At 40.5% G+C, this 23,865-nt stretch overlaps 2 protein-coding genes across 4 annotated transcripts; both read right to left on the bottom strand.

Annotated features, from left to right (window-relative positions):
• Positions 1 to 661: 661 nt before the first annotated feature.
• LOC146553019 (tripartite motif-containing protein 16-like) lies at positions 662 to 3,048 on the bottom strand. The gene has a single exon (XM_085255523.1). The coding sequence runs from the start codon at positions 3,007 to 3,009 to the stop codon at positions 1,339 to 1,341; it is 1,671 nt and encodes a 556-aa protein (XP_085111649.1). The 5' UTR covers positions 3,010 to 3,048; the 3' UTR covers positions 662 to 1,338.
• A 12,233-nt stretch (positions 3,049 to 15,281) lies between these two features.
• On the bottom strand, positions 15,282 to 23,513 carry LOC146553018 (uncharacterized). 3 transcript variants are annotated; one of them, XM_085255576.1, is made up of 2 exons: positions 23,256 to 23,513; positions 15,282 to 16,789 (listed from the first exon to the last, which is right to left on the bottom strand). In XM_085255576.1, exons 1-2 carry the CDS (start codon positions 23,503 to 23,505, stop codon positions 15,861 to 15,863), a joined length of 1,179 nt encoding a protein of 392 aa, XP_085111702.1. In that variant the 5' UTR covers positions 23,506 to 23,513; the 3' UTR covers positions 15,282 to 15,860. The 3 variants fall into 3 exon arrangements, 1 of the variants encoding a protein (XP_085111702.1); XR_014889589.1 differs by lacking the exon at positions 23,256 to 23,513 and adding an exon at positions 22,091 to 23,222 and having other exon boundaries at positions 16,652 to 16,789; XR_014889590.1 differs by lacking the exon at positions 23,256 to 23,513 and adding an exon at positions 22,907 to 23,222 and having other exon boundaries at positions 16,673 to 16,789.
• Positions 23,514 to 23,865: the final 352 nt, after the last annotated feature.

Raw genomic sequence — 23,865 nt, 5'->3', positions numbered from 1 at the left:
GGTAGAAAGCTATGAGTTTCTGTCCCTTTGTCTGACCTTAGAGACTTATTTTAAAAGGAAACATTACAATCCTTTAAAGCAAGTATTTTCACCTCTGTTCCCCCCTCTGTACTTAGCTTTTTTGTTGTCATGTCAGTAATTGTCCAGTTGATGGCTCCCTTGGATCACAAGCCTGTCTCATGAGTCCAAGTGAATATATTCTTAATAAACAGCTTTGAAGAATTTGTGACCAACTTTGTTTAATTCGGAACATCATCATCATGAGTCAAACTCACTCTTGGATCTACAAAATATTGAACAAAAACAAACATCACTGAATCATAAGGTATTTGCTCCAACTCTTAGTCCAGAAACACATGAGTGAACTAGATCAGCTGCTCCTCCAGTTCAGCTGTGGATTTATATCATTATTTATATTTGTAAAGTGGATATGCAGTTTTTCAGTACTAATATAAGCATTTTATATCATTGCTTTATTGACAGATGTTTGGTGTTCAAGGTCAGGCATCAGTTTGAAAAAAACAAACAAACACACTGAGTTGAACTTGAACTTCCTACTGACAAAAACTAAAATTGGTGCAAAAATAACCAGAAACATATAAGAAGCATCCTGGAGGTGCTGCAGACAAGATAGGACCAATAACATGTCAACAGGAAATCCTTTTTACTAATTTGTTTATTTCTTTTTAGATTTTTACTCTCCATTTTAAGCCATGATGTTTGCTGATACTGTGTTCCTACTGTTTGTTCTCATTAATAGTTCTGTTTTTAACATTCTGTGCTGAAGCTGGAGGAAATGTTTCTACAGTGTCAGATGATACAGCTCCAAACTAAATAAGTGACTAACTAACGATGCTTTAATACACTTTACTATAAATTATGATATAGTGCACTTTCTTAAAATTTCTTATTGCTCTGTAATTAATTGTTTTCTTTATAAATGTACAAATGAGAATAAAATCTGTGTGATAAAGGAAGGTCTGTAGACTTCTCTGTTAAGATCAGTGAAGAGAAACAACAACATACAAATACCTAAGAAAAATATTCAGTAAACATTTAGAAGATAGAGAAGTTTATGTTGTCATGTGGAGAAATTTTTCAAATAAAAATATCCATAAGCATTGATAGTCTCCATGGCTGAACAGACACAGGAAAGAGCTCCACCTATAAAACGTAAAAACATCAAGACAACATGTTGAAGATGTCGAGGTACTGCCCATAATGTTTGACTGACATCTGATTTATGTGCAGCACATAAATACCACAATAATGATGGAGAGAAACTAAAAGGGAACTAAAATACAGATTTAAACTTACAACAATATGAAAGACTTCAGTCTATTTCACTTTAATCAACTCAGCAGTGTCTCCATAATCATAGTAAAACATCAGTCCAGCATAGAGCGGCTGAGTGAATGTGGTCTGGACTCTGTGGAGGAGAGTCATGGTTTCAGAGACGCTGTAGAAGGACAAAATACCTGCTCTGTGATCCAGGTACACTCCTACTCTGGAGGAACGAGGACCTGAGACAGGAGTTTCAATGTTGTTGTACCAAAATATAAAACTGTTGTTGGTACAATCTAATGACCAAGATTTGTCATTCCATCCAAATAAACATTCATCTCCTTCACTGCTGATATTCTTGTATGCGACTGCTACATAACCTCCTCTCCCTCTCCACTCCACCTCCCAGTAACAACGTTCAGTCAGACTCTCTCTACTCAGGACCTGAGACACTTCAGTGAATCTGTCTGGATGATCAGAATAAGACTGTTGTTGTTCCATAAATGTTGCTTTTCTGTTCCCCTCTGATAATAACAGCCATGTGTTTGCTGTGTTTGGATCCAGTGTGATTTCACATGAATATTTTAAGAATCCAGCTCTGGTCTTTGGCTCTGGTTGTGACAGTGAAACATCCACTTCAGTGACTGTCAGTGAGATGTTTGTCCATTCCTCTCTCAGAATGTCCTGTAGTTTATCTCTGACCTCTGACACAGCTGCTGTCACATCCTCAAAGTAGCTCAGAGGACGGATATTGATGCTGGATGAGTCTGTAGACTCACTGAGTGCTGACAGTGAGGGGTAGTTGTGTAGAAACTGGATGTGATCCTCTGTGTGTGAGAGCTGCTTCAGCTCAGCATCTTTCCTCTTCAGCTCAGTGATCTCCTGCTCCAGCTTCTCCTGAAGCTCTTTGACTCGACTCACTTCAGTTTCCTGCTGGGATCTGATCTGCTGCTTCACATCAGAGCTTCTTTTCTGGATGAGATGGATCAGCTCAGTGAAGATCTTCTCACTGTGCTCCACTGTTTGATCAGCAGACTGATTGATGGCCTCCACCTCCTGTTGAAGCAGCTTCACATCTTTCTCTCTGTCCTGGATTCTCTGCTGGATGTTTTGTCGACTCACCTCCAGCTCTCTCTGCCTCTCAGTCCTTTCTGCTGCAGCTGAGACTGTGTCGTGGCCTTTATGTTCATCCACAGAGCAGAGATAACAGATACTCTGCTGATCAGTACGGCAGAACATCTTCATCACCTCATCATGACGAGAGCAGATGTTCTCCTGGAGCTTCTTGGAGGGCTCCACCAGCTTGTGTTTCTTTAACTGAGCTGCTACATAATGAGGCTGAAGGTGTTTCTCACAGTAAGAGACCAAACACACAAAACAGGACTTGAAGGCTTTCATTTTTCTTCCAGTGCAGAAATCACAGGCCACATCTTCAGGTCCAGCATAGCAGTGATCAGCAGGAGCAGCTTGGAGTCCAGTCTTCTTCAGCTGCTCCACTAAAACTGCTAACATGGTGTTTTTCACCAGGACAGGCCTCACTGTGAAAGTCTGTCTGCACTGAGGGCAGCTGTAGATTTTCTTCTTTTCCTCTTCATCCCAGAAGCTTTCAATACACTTCATGCAGTAGCTGTGTCCACAGGGAAGAGTCACCGGATCCTTCAGTAGATCCAAACAGATCGAACAAGAGAAGGTTTCTCGGTCTAGCTGAACTCCTTTCTGCGCCATTTCTCCTCTCAGTGTCAGTGACTGTGTAAGTTTCACTTCCTTAATATAGAAACTGGTCTGACCTGACCTGAACAACAAGTGTTGCTGCTGTGAATGGGGCCTGCCAGCTCTAACACACGTTGGTTACACCCATCTTCATAATGTAGATCTAAAGGGGAGGGAACACAGAACGATATGGACAGACAGGAGGTGCTTAGCTAGAGAGCAGGAAGAAGAGGAAGGGCTTTCATGCTGTGATTCATTCCAGAAAGCAGGAAGAGGCTCTGTGTTTAATTGTTTTTCTGTTCAAACCTTTAACTAAATAATATAAATGTCAATAACTGGATGCCTCTCTATTCTTTTTGTTAATCTGCTAAATGAATAGTTTGTTTCTTCTTTTGCTGTCCATCTGAGAACGAGGCACAGTTTGCTATTGAATTCATCTATTATTTAATTATACATTTTAACAACTCTTGCACCTAATCCATAAAAAAGCAATGATAGAAAAATGTTATAGAACAAAAACTTTGTGTTTATTATGTCTGTGAAGGTTCTCAGTCATCCAGGTCATCGTAGTCAAATCAGCTTGCAAAGAAAAGCGTCTGGACTTGTTTAAGTTGCTTGAAGACTTTTCACCTCTCATCACCTCTCATCCGAGAAGCTTCTTCAGTTCTTAGATCAAATGGTGGGGAGTCCCAGATTTAAAACTAGTGGGAGTATCCCCCCCACAGAGGGACAAAAGGACCCCCTGATGATCCTCTAATCGCCTGAGCCAAGGTATGAAAGCCAAGGTGGCTTGCCTGTTCCATTTGCCCATTAGTTTGAGATGGAAACCGGATGGTAAGCTGACTTGAGCCCCTAGTTCCTTGCAAAACTCTCTCCAAACCCAGAACGTGAACACATGCTGTGTAAGAATCTGGCTGGTGTTCAGAGCTGATGGGAGCTTAGGCAGAGCAATGAAATGCACAGCTTTGGAGAACCGATCGATGATGGTCAGAATAACTGTTACCTGAGGATGGTGGGAGACCAGTGATGAAGTCCAGTGCGATATGAGACCAGGGGCATCTAGGAACGGGCAACGGAGGCCAGCAGGAGGTGAAACCTAAACTGGAAAAAACTAACACAACACAGAACTGAAACCTAAAATGGAGATGCAGGGAGACGACACAGAATGATGCAGGAAAAAACACAGATGAACCGGCGAGGAGCACACGAGGACACATAGTATAAATACACACAGGGGGAGACATGGAATGGCAAAGACACAGCTGAACCTAATTGACTACACGAGACAGGGGAAATGTGAACAGAACACACTAACATAAGACATGGACCTTCACAATAAAACAGGAAATGCACAGAGACACGGTACAGACACTAAATAGAGGGGAACACAGAAACCAAACTCTAAGAACTAACTAAGGCTACGTTCACACTGCAGGCGAAAGCGCATTAAATCCGATTTTTTTGACCCTATGCGACCCTATATCCGATCATGCTATGACAGTGTGAACGGCACAAATCCAATATTTTCAAATCTGATCTGGGTCACTTTCACATGTGGTACTGAATACTGAATCTGAATATGCAAATTAGGGGAAATTTACATCAAATTAAATGAGTAATGGCTGATTTGATGACCAAAATCAATGATGGCACTTAGAAACACATGACATTACACATTACATTTTCATGCAGTTAGAAGTTTGAACCTGCAGCTTTATTAAATGAACACCTGGTATCCAACAAGAGTTTAGTTTAAACTTTAGGAACAAAAAAGTAAGAATCAACAGAATTAAACAAAGAACCAACAGCACAGGAAAGTTTAATCTTCATGAAAAACACATGCAGTGACTTCAACGTCCACAATAACACAATGTGTTTGGGCTTATGTGTGTCAGTTTCCAGCTTTAATCTTATGTAACAAGACCTCTTTATAGGTCAATAGAGGAATGAAGTCATTGTTGAACTACAGCTTGTGTGTGTGTCACCTCCACAACCTACAACAATAAAATATGATCTTTGAGTAGTGATATGGGAGTAAAATATACCATACTGATGTGAATAGGAGGTCATCTTTTCCCTCGGCTGTTAGGGTACCTGGGTCGTTGACCCAGTGTTTTGTGTTTGTGGTTTTTTGAGTCTTGTTTAATCATTATTCTGTTCTCTGTGTATCTTATGTTTCCTAGTTATCAGAATCAGAATACTTTATTAATCCTTCAGGATTAATAAAGTATTCTGATTTACTTTATTAAATCAGAATTCAAGGGCTTACGCTCTTGAATTTATTCAGTATTTGTTGTTTAGGTTGTCTTGGTTAGTATTTGGTCCCGTTCATGTCTTTGTCTCGTGTCTTCTCTCGTCCCTTGCTCTCTGTCCTTTTTGCTCTGCTGCAAACAGAAGCAGAGAAAACTGGAGCTTCTGGTCTTGGCCAGATCTCTTTTGAAAAAGACATTTTAAAGTCAATGAGACTTTTTACCAGATAAATAAATAAAGAACATTGTAGCGACTTCCACAGTCGCTACAGGCCGGGGATGGAGCCTGCCTATTTGCCTGACGCGCTGTCAAAGTTACGCAATAATGCGAGAGATGGAATTGTTTGCTCGTTTAATTAAAGTGCTTTGAGAGTTTACAGAGTAGTATCATCGGCTCCTGATTCAAACTCTTACAACATCACAGGCTCTAATATAACGAAGCGAAACATGTAGTGCAGCGGTCAACAAAAACTACGGCTACCCAGCCCTCCTCTCTGTCAAAATCGAAACCCGTGAATGACAGAGTGACAACGCCCATTTATGTCACCGCTAGCACCCACGTGACTCCCATAACAACCAAACAAATAAAAACCCAGTGATCATCAAAATTCAATACATTCAATTATGGCTCCTACACACCAGCCCTCTAATTATTAGTATCCCTTCTAATAATTACCCATAATTAACCAAGTAGGAGACATAAAACATGCAGAGAAAAGTCAAGCATTTACTGTATTTCAATATTACCCGCAGGAATCCTATAGGTAATCTTAAAGTCTATCTTTAAAGAAAAATGAGAGACATTTTATGTCCAAATACAATCAAAGTCTGATAATTGGACCCAGAAGTCTTTAACTGTGATCTGCCTCCAGCAGTAGACACAGTTTGGTAATAGGTCGATCCAGGCAACTAGTCTGAGTTTTAATCCGAACTTGACGAACGAATCCTCTTCGGTCAGGAAAAGTCTTTATCACACGTCCCATTGGCCAAGAGTTTCGAGGTGCCGAACTGTCCATGATGAGAACCAGATCTCCCACGATGAGGTTCCTTTTTACTCCAATCCATCGCTGACGTTCCTGTAGTAGGTATTCCTTCACCCATCTTTTCCAAAACAAGTCAGACATGTATTGGACTTGTTTCCATCTTCTGTGTGTGTACATATCAGTGGAATGGAATACTCCTGGTGGTAATATCGGTGAGGTCTTTAACAGAAGAAGATGATTAGGGGTCAAAGCTTCCAGGTCGTTAGGATCCATTGAGGCTTTGGTAATTGGGCGGCTGTTAATGATGGCTTCAACCTCACAAAGTACTGTATGAAGACCTTCTTCATCCAGGTTTTGTACTTTCATTATGGAATTAAGTACTTTGCGAACCAGTCTTATCAGTCACTCCCAGGTTCCTCCGTGATGTGAACCTCCAGGAGGATTAAATGTCCATTTAACTCCCTTTTGCAGAAAGACGTCATTGACTTTTACATGGTTCCAATGTTCAATGGCAGTTCTAAGTTCACGTTCAGCGCCTATAAAATTGGTTCCGTTGTCAGAACGCAGTTCTCGAACCTGACCTCTTCTTGCATTGAAACGTCTGAACGCATTAATGAAAGAGTCAGTATCCAGTGATGGAGCAACCTCAATGTGAACAGCACGGATAGCAAGGCAGGTGAATATAACACCATATCTCTTCACCACGCTCCTCCTACTTTTTACACTGAAGGGTCCGAAGTAATCCACTCCCACCCGCGTGAATGGAGGTTCATCTGGAATGATTCTTTCATTGGGCAAATCCACCATCTGTTGATTCACTGGTGCAGCATTAAGACGTCGACAGATGACACATTTAGATAACACTTTTCTTATTGCTGTACTAGCTCCAATCAACCAGTACTTTTCTCTTAGCTTAGACAGCATGTGGTTACGACCACCATGTCCAACTTCCTGATGTATGTGTCTAAGCAAGAGCTCGGAAATGTGTTGATCCTTTGCTAGTATTATGGGATGTTTCACCTCAACCGGCATCGATGATCTACTGAGTCTCACACCCACTCTGAGAATTCCATCTTGCAGCTGTGGGCAGAGTCTTCTTAGAGGACTTGATTTTATAATGGGTTGTCCCTTCTCCAGACTCACAAGCTCCAAGGAAAATCTCCTCCTCTGACAGAACTTGATAATGACAACCTCAGCTTTGTCCAGATCTTCCACTGTAAGATTCTTAATCACAGATGTCCTCTTGAAGTTCCTCAGCTTTTCTTCCACAAATGATTTCTGTTGCTCTTTGGTGACCTCTGACTGTGGTAAGCTTGAACACAATTCTCTCCTTTTCTTCGCAAAGGACAGAAGCAAGTCCTTAAATTTTAACAGCCATGCCACTGACTTCTTAAGACGTGTCCAGGTGGAAAAATGTTTAAACAAGCGAGTAACAGAATTTTCGCCAGCTTGCTCAACACTCACTGTGGCAACTGTTTTTACCTCAGGATCATCAGATGCAAGCAGACTAATGTCATCTGGGTAGACAGGCCATTCACTCCTAGATTGTAGAAGATACTGAGGCCCAGACAACCACTTTGTATTCTTCATAAAAACATCGACTTTCACTCCTCTTGAGGCCATATCTGCTGGATTACTGGCAGTGTCCACATATCTCCATTGCGAGGAAGATGAAACTCTTAAGATTTATGAAACTCTGTTGGCCACAAAAACCTTGAATCTTGAAGTTTCACTCCTGATGTATTTAAGAACAGAAGCACTGTCTGTCCAAAACACAGAATCCAGAAGTTCCATCTGCAGCTCTTTCCTCCAGAGTACATCCAATCGACTGGCCATGGTTGCTGCAATGAGCTCCATTCTCGGGATGGTAAAGGATTTAAGAGGAGCGACACGCGCTTTTCCCATAACAAACGCACAGTGTCGTTCTGAACAGATGTTTTCAATCAGCAGATAGGTCACTGTTCCATACCCATCCTCACTGGCATCACAGAAATGGTGCAACTGAGCACTCGTGATTTCTCCAAATCCATCAGGTTTCAAACAACGACTCACTTCAAACTTGCTCAATAGCTGGAGCTGCTGGAGCCATGTTAACCATCTTTTGGAAAACAGCTCGGTTACATTATTGTCCCAGCCGATTCCTTCCTGGCATAGATCTCTTAGGATTTTCTTAGCAGTTAAGACCACAGGACTTAGCATTCCAAGAGGATCATAGATAGAACTGACAATTGAAAGGATTCCTCTTCTGGTGAGCGGTCTGTCCTTGAGCACAATCTTGAATTTAAAAGAGTCTGATTTTATACACCATTCCACACCCAAAACTCGCTCGGTCATTGAGGAATCCAATTCCATGTTCAACTCTTTCATTCCTATGGCTCTGTGACTTTCAGGAATTGATTCCAGCAGGCGAGTGAAAGAATAAATGATGACTCTCCTCCTCTCTCGGAGTCAGGGGACATGTTGCATGTCATCTCGGTGTCTTGGTACGCAGTGGTGCGGTGATGATGTGCTGGGCAGGGCCAGTTCAGAACAGAGTCAAGGGCATCGGGGTGACGGCAAGTTAAATGTCCAACTGTTCCCTGTCTGTTGGTGATCCACTTTTTGAGCAGAAATCCTCCTTTGGCACACAAAGAAACCAACTCGTGGTACATTAACACTGCTTCCTCATCAGTTTCAACGGACACAAGACAATCGTCCACATAAAAACAGTGCAACAACTTCTTCACAGCTTCCTCACTGTAGAGATGTCCAAAGTCATCCGCACACTTTCTGAGTGCAAAGTTGGCACAACTTGGTGACGAAGTTGCCCCGAAGAGATGTACATTCATCCTGTATTCAGATGTTGGTTGTTCCAGATCACCTTTAGGCCACCAGAGAAATCTCAATAGATCTTTATCTTCAGCTGGGACGATGACTTGATGGAACATGGATTCAATATCTCCCATAATTACAACTGGCTCCTTCCTGAATCTTGTGATCACTCCTATTAAAGAGCTTGTAAGATCAGGTCCTTGTAAGAGTTGGGAGTTTAAAGATGTTCCCTGATAACTCATTCCACAGTCAAACACAACTCTGAGTTTCTTCTTGGTCGGATGGTAAACACCATGGTGTGGTATATACCACAGCTTGCCATCATTGCGATTGATCTCCTCTTCTGGGACCTTTTCAGCATAACCTTTAGCCAGAAGCTCATTCATGAAGACTTTGTACTCAGTATGAAACACTGTGTCTCTCTCAAATCTCTTTTTTAGAAAGCACAGACGTTGTTGAACAACTTTCTTATTGTTTGGCATACTGATACTGGCATTCCGAAAAGGTAATGCTATCTGGATATGACCACCCACATATTTGGCAGAGTTAGTCACTATTTCCAGAAATCTCTGATCCTCTCTTGACAATCCAACCTGCTCATCAACTTTGCTCTCAGGAAAGTCATTCTTGAACCGTTGCTGCCAAAGCTCCTCCAGCGTGACAACAGAAATTCTGTTGACTGTAACTTGTGGATGCTTCACAGTTTCGTGAAAGTGGTCCATTGATGGTCCAGCCAAGCCTTGTCCTTATGGCATACGGTCCTCCATCAACACTACACACCACTTCCAGAGGTTCCAAGGCTTTGGGAATGTTTGTTCCAATCAGAAGTTCGATTCCTGCATTTATTTGAGGCAGGGTTATGTGTTTTAAATGTGCCCATCCTTCAATATCTCCTGGTGTTGTAATATTTCCCTTATGTACAGGCATGGACTCCTGTGTGTACACTTTTGGCAGTTCCAGAAATTCGTCACCACAAAGAGCGGCAACCTCCAGTCCTGATAAAGTGTTGCTGCTCACAACTCTTTCCTGGCCCATGCTTCTGAGGAGGATGTTTCCTTTCCTTCCCTCAAGGTGAAGTCTGCGCATCAGACTCTCAGTGCAGAAAACTGCTGTGCTCCCTTGGTCCAAAAAAAAGCATATGTTGTAATAATGTTGCTTCCTTTCTTTGACTTTACTTGGACAGGCACAATGGGCAGTTTACAGTCCTGGTCTCCAGCCCCTGTAAGACCACTCGACACTAGTGTGCTCACATGCGGCTGCATGTTCCTGTCGGTCTTTTCAGAAGGTGAACTTTCTTTGTGCAGGATGGTGGGATGTTTCCAGCTGCATTTGGAACAGGAAATCCTCTTACGGCAATCTTTACTGATGTGTCCTATACACAAACAGCCAAAACAGATGCCATTTTCCTTTAAGAAGGTTATCTTCTTCTCATGAGCCATTTTTCCCAACTGTGCACAGACGTCCAACATATGTCTTCCTCCACAACAAATACAGACGTTCCTTCCAACCTGATTCTTTTTCATTTCCATTTCCGCAGGCTTAGGTGTACTCTCCACAACTTGCATAGTGGTGGCAAAGCTTGTTCCTTTATTTCCAGGTCTGCCTTGATACTTGGCTTTACTCATTCCTTTTGTTGGTAAAGAAAGCGGAGAATCTTGAATATTACCGAATACAGGATCAGTTAATATTCTTATTTGCTTCTCCAAAAAGTCTGCAATATCCATAAATTTGGCTCTTCTTTTATGCCTTTCTTGCAGGTCACAAACATGGCTTCTCCATTTGTCCCTAATTTTTTAATAATGTTCACCATATTAGAAGGCATGTCCAAATTGCTCAGATGCTGCACCTCCTCCATTGCATTACAGCATCCCCTGAGGAACAAACTGTAGTTCTGAAGAGCTTTTACTTCCTCTGTTTTAATTGATGGCCATGAAAGTGCCTTGTCCAGATATGCAGCTGCGACCTTCTGTTCATCGCCATAGTGCTCCTTTAACAGTGATTTTGCTTTGCGATAACCACGATCTGAGTTCATTTGTTGACAGCTTCTCACCAATTCCTTTGCATGGCCTCTTGTGTACTGTTCCAAAAAATATAAACGATCGCTGTTATTCTTCGTATTGCACTCAACTGCATTCTCAAATGCTTTAACAAATGAATAATATTGAAGTGGATCTCCATCAAAATGAGGTATTTCTCTCTTTGGTAAAGAAAAGAGGCTTTGTTGTTGGATTAAGAGTGTTGTTATTTCATTTTGTTTAGTCATTACTCCAATAACATCATTTTGTGGTTCCGGTTCCACCATACCATTTGTATAACAGTCATTTTATTTTATTTATTGTGGACTTCAGGAAGCACACAGCTCCACATTCCCCCCCATCATCCTGTCTGACACCCCCATCACCTCTGTGGACTCATTCCGCTTCCTGGGTACCACCATCACCCAGGACCGGAAGTGGGAGCCCACCATCACTTCCGTCATCAAGAAAGCCCAGCAGAGGATGTACTTCCTGAGGCAGCTGAAGAAATTCAACCTGCCAACACGGACGATGATGCAATCCTACACTGCAATCATCGAGTCCATCCTCACCTCCTCCATCACTGTGTGGTACGCTGGAGCCACTATCAGGGACAAACAGAGACTGCAGCGTGTTGTGCGCTCTGCTGAGAAGGTGATTGGCTGCAGACTCAATTCAATTCAATTCAATTTTATTTATATAGCGCCAAATCACAACAAAAGTCGCCTCAAGGCGCTTCATAGATAAGACTCCCATCTCTGCAGGACCTGTACACCTCCAGGACACTGGGGCGTGCAGCTCGGATCTCAGCTGACCCTTCTCACCCTGGACACAGTCTGTTTGACCTGCTCCCCTCAGGCAGGAGGCTCCGGTCCATTCGCACCAGAACCTCTCGCCATAAGAACAGTTTGTTCCCCTCTGCTGTCGGACACATGAACAATAACCGTATGACTGTTCCCACCACTAACACATGACCCTACGCTGTGTCACTGCATCATTCCATGTTTGGCACTGATCACCACCTGCACTCATGTATATATATCTATCTACTTAGCACTTTTAATTCTTATTCTTATTTTATATTTTTATGACAGTATGTTTGCACTGAAGCACCGCAGCAATTTCCTAATGTTGTAAACCTGCTCAACATTTGGCAATAAACCCTTTCTGATTTCTGATTTTGTCCATTTGCATCAGATGGGTTTGAAGGAATAACTGAATATTGTCGAGGATGCTTATTTTGAGAAGATTCAGTCAGCACAGCTTGTTGCATGACACATTCCTGGGTTTTATCTTTTCTCCGGTTTTGAGTTTCAGCATTAGTCAATGAATTTTGTTTTGCAGAAATGTGAGGTATAAATTCTAATGCATCAACATTAAGGGTTTGTTTAGATCTTTCATGGGAAATGTATGAATTCATTCCATCTGAAACTTTTAAAGATCCTTTTTTGCTTGTTATACTTTGAGCTTTAAGGACATTTATTGTAGCCATTTTTTCAGCAATTTCAGTGTCCAATTTTAGCCTTTCCTTTCTTTTACGAAGACGTTCCTCCTCTTCTTCCAGTACATGTTTCTCATCCAATAATTTCTGCTTTATCATTAAAGCTGCCAACTCTGCCTCAGCTTTCATATGAACAGATGAAGTTGAAGATTTTGATGAAGAAGTTTTGTGGCTTTCAACATTTGAAACACTATCACTTGGCTTGATATCATCCTCCACTTCTGTCTCAGTATTTGATGTAACATTGTTTTCCAATAAATTGATTTGCTTTGGACAAACAGCAGAATTTTGTTCTCTTTGATTTATCCAGTTCTGAATTTCATTTAAAAACACATTGGTGTATTTCATGATACTTGAAAACCATTCCTCTTGTTTTATTACTTCTTCCTCTGGCACCAAAGACAACACCTCAACATGTGAACTTGAAGCCTTTTCACACAGTGCCTTTAAATCCACCAAATACTGCTTAATTTGAGAAAGATTTTCATTGTGTTGCAGGAGCGCTTTCATTTTTTGTATTAGTCCTTTCATTTTATTAACATATATTTTGCATTCATTTTGTGATTTTTCGATTTTATTCAACAATGCCTTTCCAGTCACTTTTCTTTCTCTCTTTCCCCCAAAATCATTAAAGGAACAATCATCACCACCTGTTTGACTCATGATTTTCCCGTTTGTTTGTTCGATTTTTTATTTATTTATTTTAATCTTCAGTGATCATCCATTAAAACATATCCACTGGAAGCCACAATAGACTTTGACCATAAAATCCTTTCAACGTAACGGCACTTTAATTGTCCATTTGAACGTCATCCAAGCAGCATAATTAATAAGACGCAGCGCAGTCATCAATCCAAGAGCGCAGCCAAAAACATTGCACATTTAACCAACATTCATTCCATTCAGTGTCTCCTCTTGAAACATCTCAGCGCTAATGCAATGTCGCTTCCTTTTCCACAACCAGACATGCACAGGTATTCTTACCTGCGCTCCTCAGAATTGCGTCAGGTGTGTCGGTGCTGCTGGGCTCACTCATTCAGATGCGCTGCACTTACTTGTGGCTTTCAGGTTCCTTGATCTGATTCCTTTGATCCTGCTTGCGGCTGGCTTCTCCAGAATGCCGTTTTTTGTTGACTAAAGATATAGCGACTTCCACAGTCGCTACAGGCCGGGGATGGAGCCTGCCTATTTGCCTGACGCGCTGTCAAAGTTACGCAATAATGCGAGAGATGGAATTGTTTGCTCGTTTAATTAAAGTGCTTTGAGAGTTTACAGAGTAGTATCATCGGCTCCTGATTCAAACTCTTACAACATCACAGGCTCTAATATAACGAAGCGAAACATGTAGTGCAGCGGTCAACAAAAACTACGGCTACCCAGCCCTCCTCTCTGTCAAAATCAAAACCCGTGAATGACAGAGTGACAACGCCCATTTATGTCACCGCTAGCACCCACGTGACTCCCATAACAACCAAACAAATAAAAACCCAGTGATCATCAAAATTCAATACATTCAATTATGGCTCCTACAAATATAAAAGTCTTCTACTTTATGATGGAAATGTTCTTTCTGGCTCAAAATGACATCATTTATCTGAATCTGTAGAAGAAGAAACAATCTCGGAAAGTCACTTTACTCTGTGTCTCACTGGATGTTCAAAGTTTTTAACAAAAGAGAAAAAGAGAAGCATTCTTTGATTTTAGTCTGTTAGCCCACAAGCTGAGTTTTTATCAGAGTCCTGCATGAGTCAGTGTTATTTCACTGACACCATCACAGTTTTACACACCTGTTCTGCATGACTTTGTCTCAGGTTTGCGGTGATATCCAGCACTCTGAGCTGATGGCAGATCTGGTCAGTCCACAGTAGCTTCAACCACTAAATTATCTCTAACACATCACCAAACCAAAGTCTTCCTGCTAAGAGTACATCAAAGGTGAAAAGTGAGCCTAAAATGTCATCATTTCTGCGCTCCTCTTTCTTCTTCTTCTACTTCTGGACCGCACACATCTGTCGCTGCCCTACTCAGGTCGATCTAATGAAAATCAGCCAGAAATAATAATCAGAAATCCAAATGTAGAATTTGTAGAACAAATGACTGACCAGTGATTAGTGTTTTACAGTGATTACGACAGACAGCCTGTTTCTGCCACTGCTGCCAAGCATTTGCTCTTTTCAGCTTGTTCAATTGTGGAGGTTTTTACATTCTTTACCTTACAATATAAAGCACCTTGAGGCAACTGTTGTTTTTTGGCACTATATAAATATAAATGAATTGAACTGGTAGCAACTTTATGAATGAGAAAATGAAAACAAGTGTCAGTCAGCTGGTTCATGTCCAGCAGGTGGGGAGGAATCAGTGAGTCTGTTACTTCAGTTACTTACTCAGAGGTAAAGTTAAAGAAAACGAGTTTCCTTCATCGCACTAAACCTGCCCACTAAACATGACCCTGAATGAACCCATATGTAAAGGACTGTAGGTTTTAAGCAGGCTCAGGTAATGGCAACACAATAGATGAGGAAAGTGGGGGAACTCTGACGACATCTAGTGGACATCTTGAAGATGACGGGTCTGAACAGAGAGCAATGCAGGTCTGTGGAGAAGATTGCAGCACACTGTGAAATATGAACTATGAATAATATCTACATCTGTAATGATGTAATCAAAATAGGCTCCATGTAGTTCAAGTTCTGTTACTGTACTTATGAAGCAAACTGCACACACAGAGTTGGCAAACATTGAGTTTACTTGCATTTAGGCAAAATGATATAAACACTTATCATGAGCCAATATAGCACATTTAACTGCTTTTATTTAGCAGGGATTACACAATACACAAAATAAGTCACAAAAAATTTTAATCAAATCTTGCAACATGTTGCTAAGAAGAACCAGGACAACCAGGTCAAAGCCATACTGAAGTATAACCTTCATTAACATAAATCACAAAGAAAACATATTTAAATAAAAATTGTATACTTGTCTTGAACTTTTTTTAAATCTTTAGTCCTGTGTATCAAAACTTATTTATTGGCTGATAAAAAGGAATCACATCATGGTTGTTACAAGGAACAAGTGATGAAAAACTCATTTTCATGTTTGTTTTCTTCTATACTGAAGAAGAAATACAAGTTTCTGTGGTAAATATTAAAAGAGCATCCATGTTCAATAAATATTTGTGTCACCTTTAAAGACCAATAAAAAAAATATCAAACTTAGAGAAACATAAAGTCAGGGCTGGAACAAACAACATAGAGTGCCCTTCACTGCTGTGGACAGGAAATGTACCGTGACTTGGAGCATGAGGTCATTTTCTACCTCGGGTGCTGCAGTGATTTGGTTTGTCACTCAGGTGGATCCTTAGATGAAAATTCAGTCCTGATTTCCAACTGAATCTTTCCCCACAGGAGCTACAAATATATGGTTTCTCACCTGTGTGGATCCTTCTGTGACTTTTCATAGTCGACAAGTCTCTAAACTCTTTCCTACAGACGTTGCAAGAATACGCTTTCTCACCGGTGTGGATTCTCAAATGAGTTTCTAGTCCTGATTTCTTACCAAATCTTTTCCCACATGTGCTACAGAAATACGGCTTCTCGCCTGTGTGGATTCTCACGTGACTTTCAAATCCGGATTTCTTATTAAATCTTTTCCCACAGGTGATGCAAAAATATGGCTTCTCGCCTGTGTGGATCCTTACGTGAGTTTCCAATCCTGATTTCCAAATGAATCTTTTCCCACAGGTGCTACAAGAATGTGGCTTCTCACTTGTGTGAACTCTCATGTGTCTCGTCAGGTTGGATTTACACTGAAAAGTTTTTCCACAAGTGTCACAGCTTACAGATTTTTTACTTGTATCAGTTTCACTCCGAGACTTATCTGTTCGGTTTTTGTGACGTCTCCTTTTCTTCAGCTCCGCATTTCTAGTTGATCCCGAGTCCACATGCTGGTTTTCTTCCTGTTCCTCAAGCTCTGGTTCAGGAAAGTTAAGAGCAAGGAGCTGGTCATCGTTTGGTTCTGATTCACTGAGGTCACTTTCCTCAAAACTAGAAGTCACCATAAAACTATTGATCTCCTGCTTCAGTACAATCTCCTCCAGCTCCTGACTGGTGCAGAGTTCCTCCTGTTCCTCTTTAATCTGTGGAGGATCTGGGTCCTCCTGGTCCAGACTTGAGTTCCTCTCCTGCTGATTGGCGACAAACTCCTCCTCCTTACAGGCAGTTTGCTGGTGGAGGTCTAAACGAACAATAAAAAAAATGTAATTATAGAAAAACACTTCTGAGAAGATAAAGTTTTAGTTAAAGTCTGTAATGAGGGCATGTTGCTCACATTTGCAGGTGAAATTAAAAGTGTGTAAAAATGAAGTTATTTGTGCACTCTGATGCAAATGAGAACTTGAGTTCTGACATTTTTCAGCAACATTAAGAGTAAAAAAAACCTTTCAAACAAAAAAGAACTCACTTATTACTGACTGACTGATGATCTATTTTGGAGTTGATCTCGAAACTGATCTACATCTTGATATTTTTCAAAATAATCTTCACTATTGGGGGTGGCTGTAGCTCAGGCGGTAGAGCAGATCATCTACTGATCGGTTCGATTCCCGGCTTCACCTAGTCTGCATTTCAAATATCCTTGGGCAAGATACTAACTCCAAGTTGCCTCAAGTTGCTCTTTGATCTGTGGAATGTGTGTCTGAATGTTGGTAGAAAGCACTAAGAAAAATGTGCTTGTGCGAATGGGAGTGAGTGGGTGAATGCACAAGTTTTGTAAAGCGCTTTGAGTGCTCAAGATTGAGTAGAAAAGCGCTATATAAGAACCAGTCCATTTAAAACTCCCTGTCATGTTTTCACGAATACACATTAAATAGATCTGACTTTTTTTAAAATTTTATTCTTTATTACTTTTCCATCAACCAAAAAAAACAAAAAACTGAGTATATAATAATGATTTATGTACATCGTAAATGATTAATGTTAGGAGGACACAGAGATATATTATATATACTCTCCCATGAAAATCATTCATATATTATTTCAGAAAAATATATGCAACCCAAAATAACCCCCCAACAACAAAAGAAAAAAAAAAAAAGAAAAAAAAAAAAGACCCTGAAGCAAAGGTTTACAGATAGTGCTCCAGAGAGAAAAAAAATCAAGCAAGTATAACATTCCAGGGTTTCGGGCTGAAGTTTAATCCAAGGATATCATGTTAGTTAGAGAGGCATCCAGATTAGTGGTTGCCATGATAAGCTGCGTCCTCTTCCGTTTCCAATCCATTTAATTTCACGTCCCTTCTCCTGTCCTTCTATTTAGCAGACCAGCAATCGCAGGTTCCCCAGGTTTTCTTTAGCAGCTGTGACGTTACTTCTCCATACAGGTTAAATAGATAGAATCATTTCTGTACATTATCGATCATTTCCTCACCTTCCAAAAATAACAAAAAATTTCCCCACATTTTTTTGAAGGAAGCATGTTTACCCTTTATCATAGACGTAAGTTTCTCCAGAGCAAGGGTTTTTGACAATGTCGATAACCAAATTCTCACGTGTGGTCTACTAGTGGATCTCCATGATTTGGCTATACTGTATTTCGCCTGTAGCAGGCAGAAGGTTGTGGTTTTTTGGTTAGCTTTGCTCAGCTGGATTTCAGCGGGGAAAATTCCTAGGATGCATAATTTAGGACATGGATCCAATTTGACACTTGTAATATGTGCAATTATTTCTAAAACTTCCTTCCAAAACTTTTGAATTTCTGAGCATTCCCATAGGCAGTGCATCAGTGTGCCCTTTTCCCCACATTTAACACATATGTCCGGAGTTTTGGGGTCAAATTTATTTAATAATGTTGGGGTAATATATGTTCTCATTAACCATTTGTACTGGATTAGTTTAAATTGAGTGTTTATAGATTGTGTTTGAGCTTTCAAGCAAGCTTTTTGCCATTCCTCTGTAGTTATACTACACTCTAAGTCTTGACACCATGCGCGTCTTTCTTTTTCTGAGGATATTTGAGAGCCGTCTCTAAGGTTATTGTAGAAGCGAGAAATTAAACCCTTCTTCAGCTGATGGTTTATTGCTATATCCTCTAATGAGTTTAGGGTGGGCGGTGTTAGAGATTTTTGAGTTTTTGAAATGAAGCTTCTGATTTGAAGAAATTTAAAGAAATGTTTGGTTGGAATGTCAAATTTCTGAGTCAAGCCATTGAAACATATTAAGGTGTCCTTGTCAAATAGATCTGCAACTTTGCACAGGCCTCTGTCGGCCCATATTTTAAAGCCCAAATCTTTCCAACCGGGTTTAAAGGCCTTATTGCCCCAGATAGGTGAGAATTGGGATAGTGCTGGCATTTCATTTTTAAACTCGAGTGCCTCGAACCGCACACGAATAGTATTTTTAACAAAGAGGTTTGATGTATCTTTCATCAGATCTTTATATTTTGCAGAGTACAGATAAGTGCTGAGTGGTAAGGGGGTAGTACTTGACCTTTCTAAATTTACCCAGGGTAGGGTAGTTGTTGAGAACCAGCATGAGGCCGCAGAGAGTTGGGCAGCCCAGTAGTACCATTTGAGGTTTGGAACACAGAGACCTCCTCTGTCATACGGAAGATATAGTAGCGAAAGACGCAGTCTAGCTCGTCTGTTATTCCAAATGAATTTACTGAATATTGTTTTTGTCTTTGTGAAGAAGTCATCTGGAGGGTTGAGAGGAATGACTCGGAAGAGATATAGAAATTTTGGAAGGATGTTCATTTTGAGAATATTTACACGTCCAATCATCGAGATTGGTAGCATAGACCATCTATTGATTAAGCCAACAACAGAGTTGATAGTAGGAGAATAATTTGCGTTTACCAAATCGTTAATTTTTGGAGTGATTTTTATACCTAGATAAGTGAGACTGTCTCTGGCAATTTGAAACGTTGTTTGAATAGGTGGTTTAGTTCTTTCAGAATGATTAAAAAAAGAGGATGGCCGATTTGGATTCATTAATTTTATAACCGGAGATATTGCCAAAGAAGTTAATTGTTTTAAGTAGCTGAGGAATTGAACTCGTTAATTTAGACAGCATTAAAATAATATCATCTGCAAATAATCCAATTTTAGACTCAATATTATTTGTTCTAATGCCAGAGATGTTTTGGTTGTTCCTTATCGCAATAGCCAGTGGTTCTATTGCTAGGACGAAAAGAAGAGGTGAGAGGGGACAGCCTTGACGTGTACCTCTACCTAGATAGAATGGTCTAGATATAATATTGTTGGTTCTAACTGAGGCTATAGGTTTATTATATAATATTTTAACCCAGGTCATGAAGTAATTGCCAAAGCCGAATTGAGATAGTACCTTATAGAGATAATTATGTTCGACCCTATCGAAAGCTTTTTCTGCGTCTAAGGAAAGCAGAGCCATGTCTAGTTGTTCTGAGTTTGTGTAAAGTACATTCAGTACTCTGCGAATCCCATGCTGCGTTTGTCGGCCTTTTACAAACCCATTTTGGTCATTATCAACAAGAAGATGAAGGTACCGTTCAAGTCTGTTTGCCAGTACTTTGCTTATTATCTTGGCATCAGAGTTTATTAGTGAAATTGGTCTATAAGATTCACATTTTGTAGGCGGTTTCCCAGGCTTAGGGAATACCGTTATAAGTGCATTTCGCAAGGAGGGGGGAAGCTCTTTTGAATCATAGCTTTCCACCAGCATGTCGTACAGAGGGAATATTAATTTATCTTTAAATATTTTGAAAAGGTCTAGTGGAATTCCATCTGGGCCGGGAGTTTTTCCCATTTTTAATTTATCGATTGCATTGGAGAGTTCGTTCATCGATAACTGAGAGTCTAATTCGCATCGGGCTTCTTCAGAAAGTAAAGGGGTACTTATTGAGTCAAAGAAGGATTCTAGTGATTCTCGAGTCGTATCTCCTGTTGAAGTATATAGTTGTGAATAGTAGTGTTCAAAGAGTTCACTTATTCTATGAGGATCTGTGATATTTTCGTCTGCAGTTCTAATTTCATTTATTGTTTGTTCGTTCAGTAGCGTTTTTATACGCCATGCCAAAAGTTTTCCTGCCTTTTCCCCTTGGTCATAGTAGGTCTGTCTCAGTCTAAATAGTCCGGCTGAGGCTTTCTCAGTAGTTAATTTATCGTATTTTGCTCTTAATCTTAAAAGTTTTTGTTGGTTTTCTTTAGAGTCATTCAGGTTTATCTCAAGTTCCACTTCTTTTATTTGACCTTCGAGGTCCAACATCTCAGTATAGTTTTTATTTGCTTTGTTTTTGGTGTAGCCTATCATCTGTCCACGAATAAAGACCTTAAAAGCTTCCCATCTTACTGAGGCTGTAGTTTCGGATTTGTTGAAGTAGAAATAGTCATCAATATTTTTGCCTACATATTCCAAAATATTTTGATTGTGCAGCCAGTGTGGTCTTAAACGCCAAATAGGGTTACGTCTAAAAGCTGCTGTGACTGAGAAGTTAAGCGTGGTTATTGAGTGGTCAGATATAAGCACACTTTTATATGAGCAGCTGTTAATTCTGGAGATAAGAAAGTTTGAGATAAGAAAATAATCTATGCGACTGCGGCTATTATGACTGGCTGAGTAGCAAGAATATTCTCTCCCTGTTGGATTTTTTAATCTCCATATATCTTTAAGATTCAATTCAAACATAAAGTGTTGTATGACTTGTCTAGATTTTGGATGGGAAGAGTCTAAGCCTGATGATCTATCAAGCCTGGGCTCTAGGGTACAATTAAAGTCCCCCCCAACAATTATCTCACCGTGAAGGTCTGTAATAGAGAGAAATAGATTATTATAAAAGTTGGAGTCGTCAATATTGGGGCCATATACATTAACTAATATTAAATCTTGATTCAGCACGGAGCATTGTAGAATAATGAATCTCCCTGCGGGGTCCAATATGGTTTTTTTTAATACACATGGGTACTGATTTATGAATGAGTGTTGCCACTCCTCTAGCATGTGTTGAGAAGTGGCTAAAGAAAACCTGACCTGGCCATCTCCTCCTTATCCGGTCAGTTTCATTCACGAGTAAGTGTGTTTCTTGAATGAAGACTATCTTTGGGTGATATTGTTTTATTCTATCCATTACTCTTTTCAGTTTAATATATTTTCTAAGGCCTCTTACATTCCAGGAAATTAGATCAATATTTGAATAACTACTCATACAGTTTGTACCTTTAGTAATCTGGGTTTGACTACATCTCGTCTCTCCTGTCGAGACTCACAAGTTGTTATTTCAAGAGCACTGCACTTTAAAAACAATCTCTTATAAACCAGAAAACAAAAGAAAAAAAAAAAAAAACAACCCAGAGATCTTCCATCGGTGTAGATCTCAAAACCTTCCCCCCCAAAGTCATAGCGGATTGGTTATGCATCAGATCCGTGTGAAGGAGCTGATAGAGCGTCCTCATGATTGAAGTTACAAACTTAGGTCCGACCGTATTAACTAAAGAAGTGGCCATACAAATGTAACTGAATGAAAAGATTTAGACATAGCATACCTAAGGCCATCTATATCATACCTGTACACCAGCAGCCGTTATATGTCCGGTTTGGAGTTGTTCATCAGAGTTGCATATATTTGATGTAGCGTTTCTGAGTGGGCGTGAAGTTTATCCCTCGTTTTGTTGCCGGACTTTTCGCATGAAATCTTCCACCTCCGCTGGTGTGTGGAAGAGGAGCCTGTTGTCATGGTGGAGAATCCTCATTTTTGCTGGAAAGATCAGTCCGAAGTTTATATGCATTTCACGGAGTTGTTGTTTTACCTGGTTGTATTGTTTCCGTTGTTTCTGGACTTCCGTTGACAGATCAGGAAAAAACATAATGTGATGTCCGTTGTGCGTTATTTTTCCCTTCAGACGTGCCGCTCTCATCACCCTCATCTTGTCTTGATAATTCAAAAATTACATGATGATCACACGGGGTGGGCCATTTGGAGTATTTCGCCCTTGTAGTCTGTGTGCTCGTTCAATGATAGGTGGGGATGGGAGCGCGTCTCGTCCCAAAACATCAATTAAGAAAGTTTGCAAGAATATTGTAATTTCTCCTTGTTCAGTATTCTCAGTCAATCCGACGAGTCTCAGATTAGATCTCCGGCTTCTATTTTCGAGGTCGTCCACCTTTAACTGTAGTTCCTGAATTTTCTTATGAAGGGAAGTCTCTTTACTTACGAGGGAAGAGACGTCGTCTTCAACTTTACTGATGCGAGTTTCTGCGGAGGTGAGCCTCTCCGAAAACACTCCAATCGCCTCTTTTATTTCTTGGTTTGATATTTTAACTTCTTGCAGTTGAGCAGTGAAATGTACTTTCAACGACTGAATTGCGGCCAAAACACTCACCTCGGTCTGTTGAGCACTAGCACTAGCGCCTTCCATTTTCTCGGTTTCAGGTTCGTTGTTAGGGTCATCGTCTGATCCATCCTTTCCGGCTGTTTTAGGCTTGGACCTATGTTTGGTCGGCATCTTGGTTGTTTAGATCAGAACAGAAGCTTAAGTCAGTGAGGCAGCCGCTAAAAGATTGGATTTTAACCGCTGTTGGGCGTAGGCAAAGGACGTTGAGGTCGGAGCTCGAAGTCTCACTGCCACTCAGGTGGACGCCATAACCAGTCTCCCTTAAATAGATCTGACTGATACAAACTGTAGGTTTAATATTAATGTTAACACTTCAGAAAAGCGATTACAGTTTTACCGCTGGTCTGTAAATCTTTCTCAGGTTTCCAGATGTTATGCAGCTGTCTGAGCCGCTCTTCCCCGCTCCAGACGACGATGCCTTCATCCTCGTGTTTCACTACAAGCTGTTCTCCCTCTTGACTGATGCAGAGTTCCTCCTGTTCCTCTTTGATCTGTGGGGGATCTGTGTCCTCCTGGTCCAGATTGAAGTTCCTCTCCTGCTTCCAGACCTGCTGGCCAGCCAGATCTTCCTCCTCCTTACACTTCATGTTGATGTGGGACTTGAGGAACAAAGTAAAAAGAAAAAGATTAGACAGGTAAAGGTGCAGCCTCAGTCAGCAGGGCTGTACACTGTGAGCATGTTGCTCACATATGTGAGAGAGGTTTGTACAAATGTTTCAGAAGCACCATGTGACTCCCTCTCTTTGTTGGAAAGTCTTATTAATTCACTTTATAACTATTACTTTGAAGATAAATTTCTACCATCACAAAAATATTATGACCTCTTTAAAAACAAACAACGGCAACTACATGACTTAAATTCCATGTTTAGATGAAGGTAATGGTCAATGCCTTTTGACAGGGGAAAAACCTCCACACAGAAGAATCTTACTTGGCTGAATCATAAA

This window comes from Mchenga conophoros, linkage group LG18 (genome assembly GCF_057382185.1).
Source record: "Mchenga conophoros isolate Kocher_MC1m ecotype Shallow Benthic linkage group LG18, M_conophoros_male_GT1.1, whole genome shotgun sequence".
NCBI classification, from domain to species: Eukaryota; Metazoa; Chordata; class Actinopteri; order Cichliformes; family Cichlidae; genus Mchenga; species Mchenga conophoros.
The sequence above is the reverse complement of the archived record's forward strand: the minus strand, read 5'-3'. Positions and strand labels throughout refer to the sequence as shown.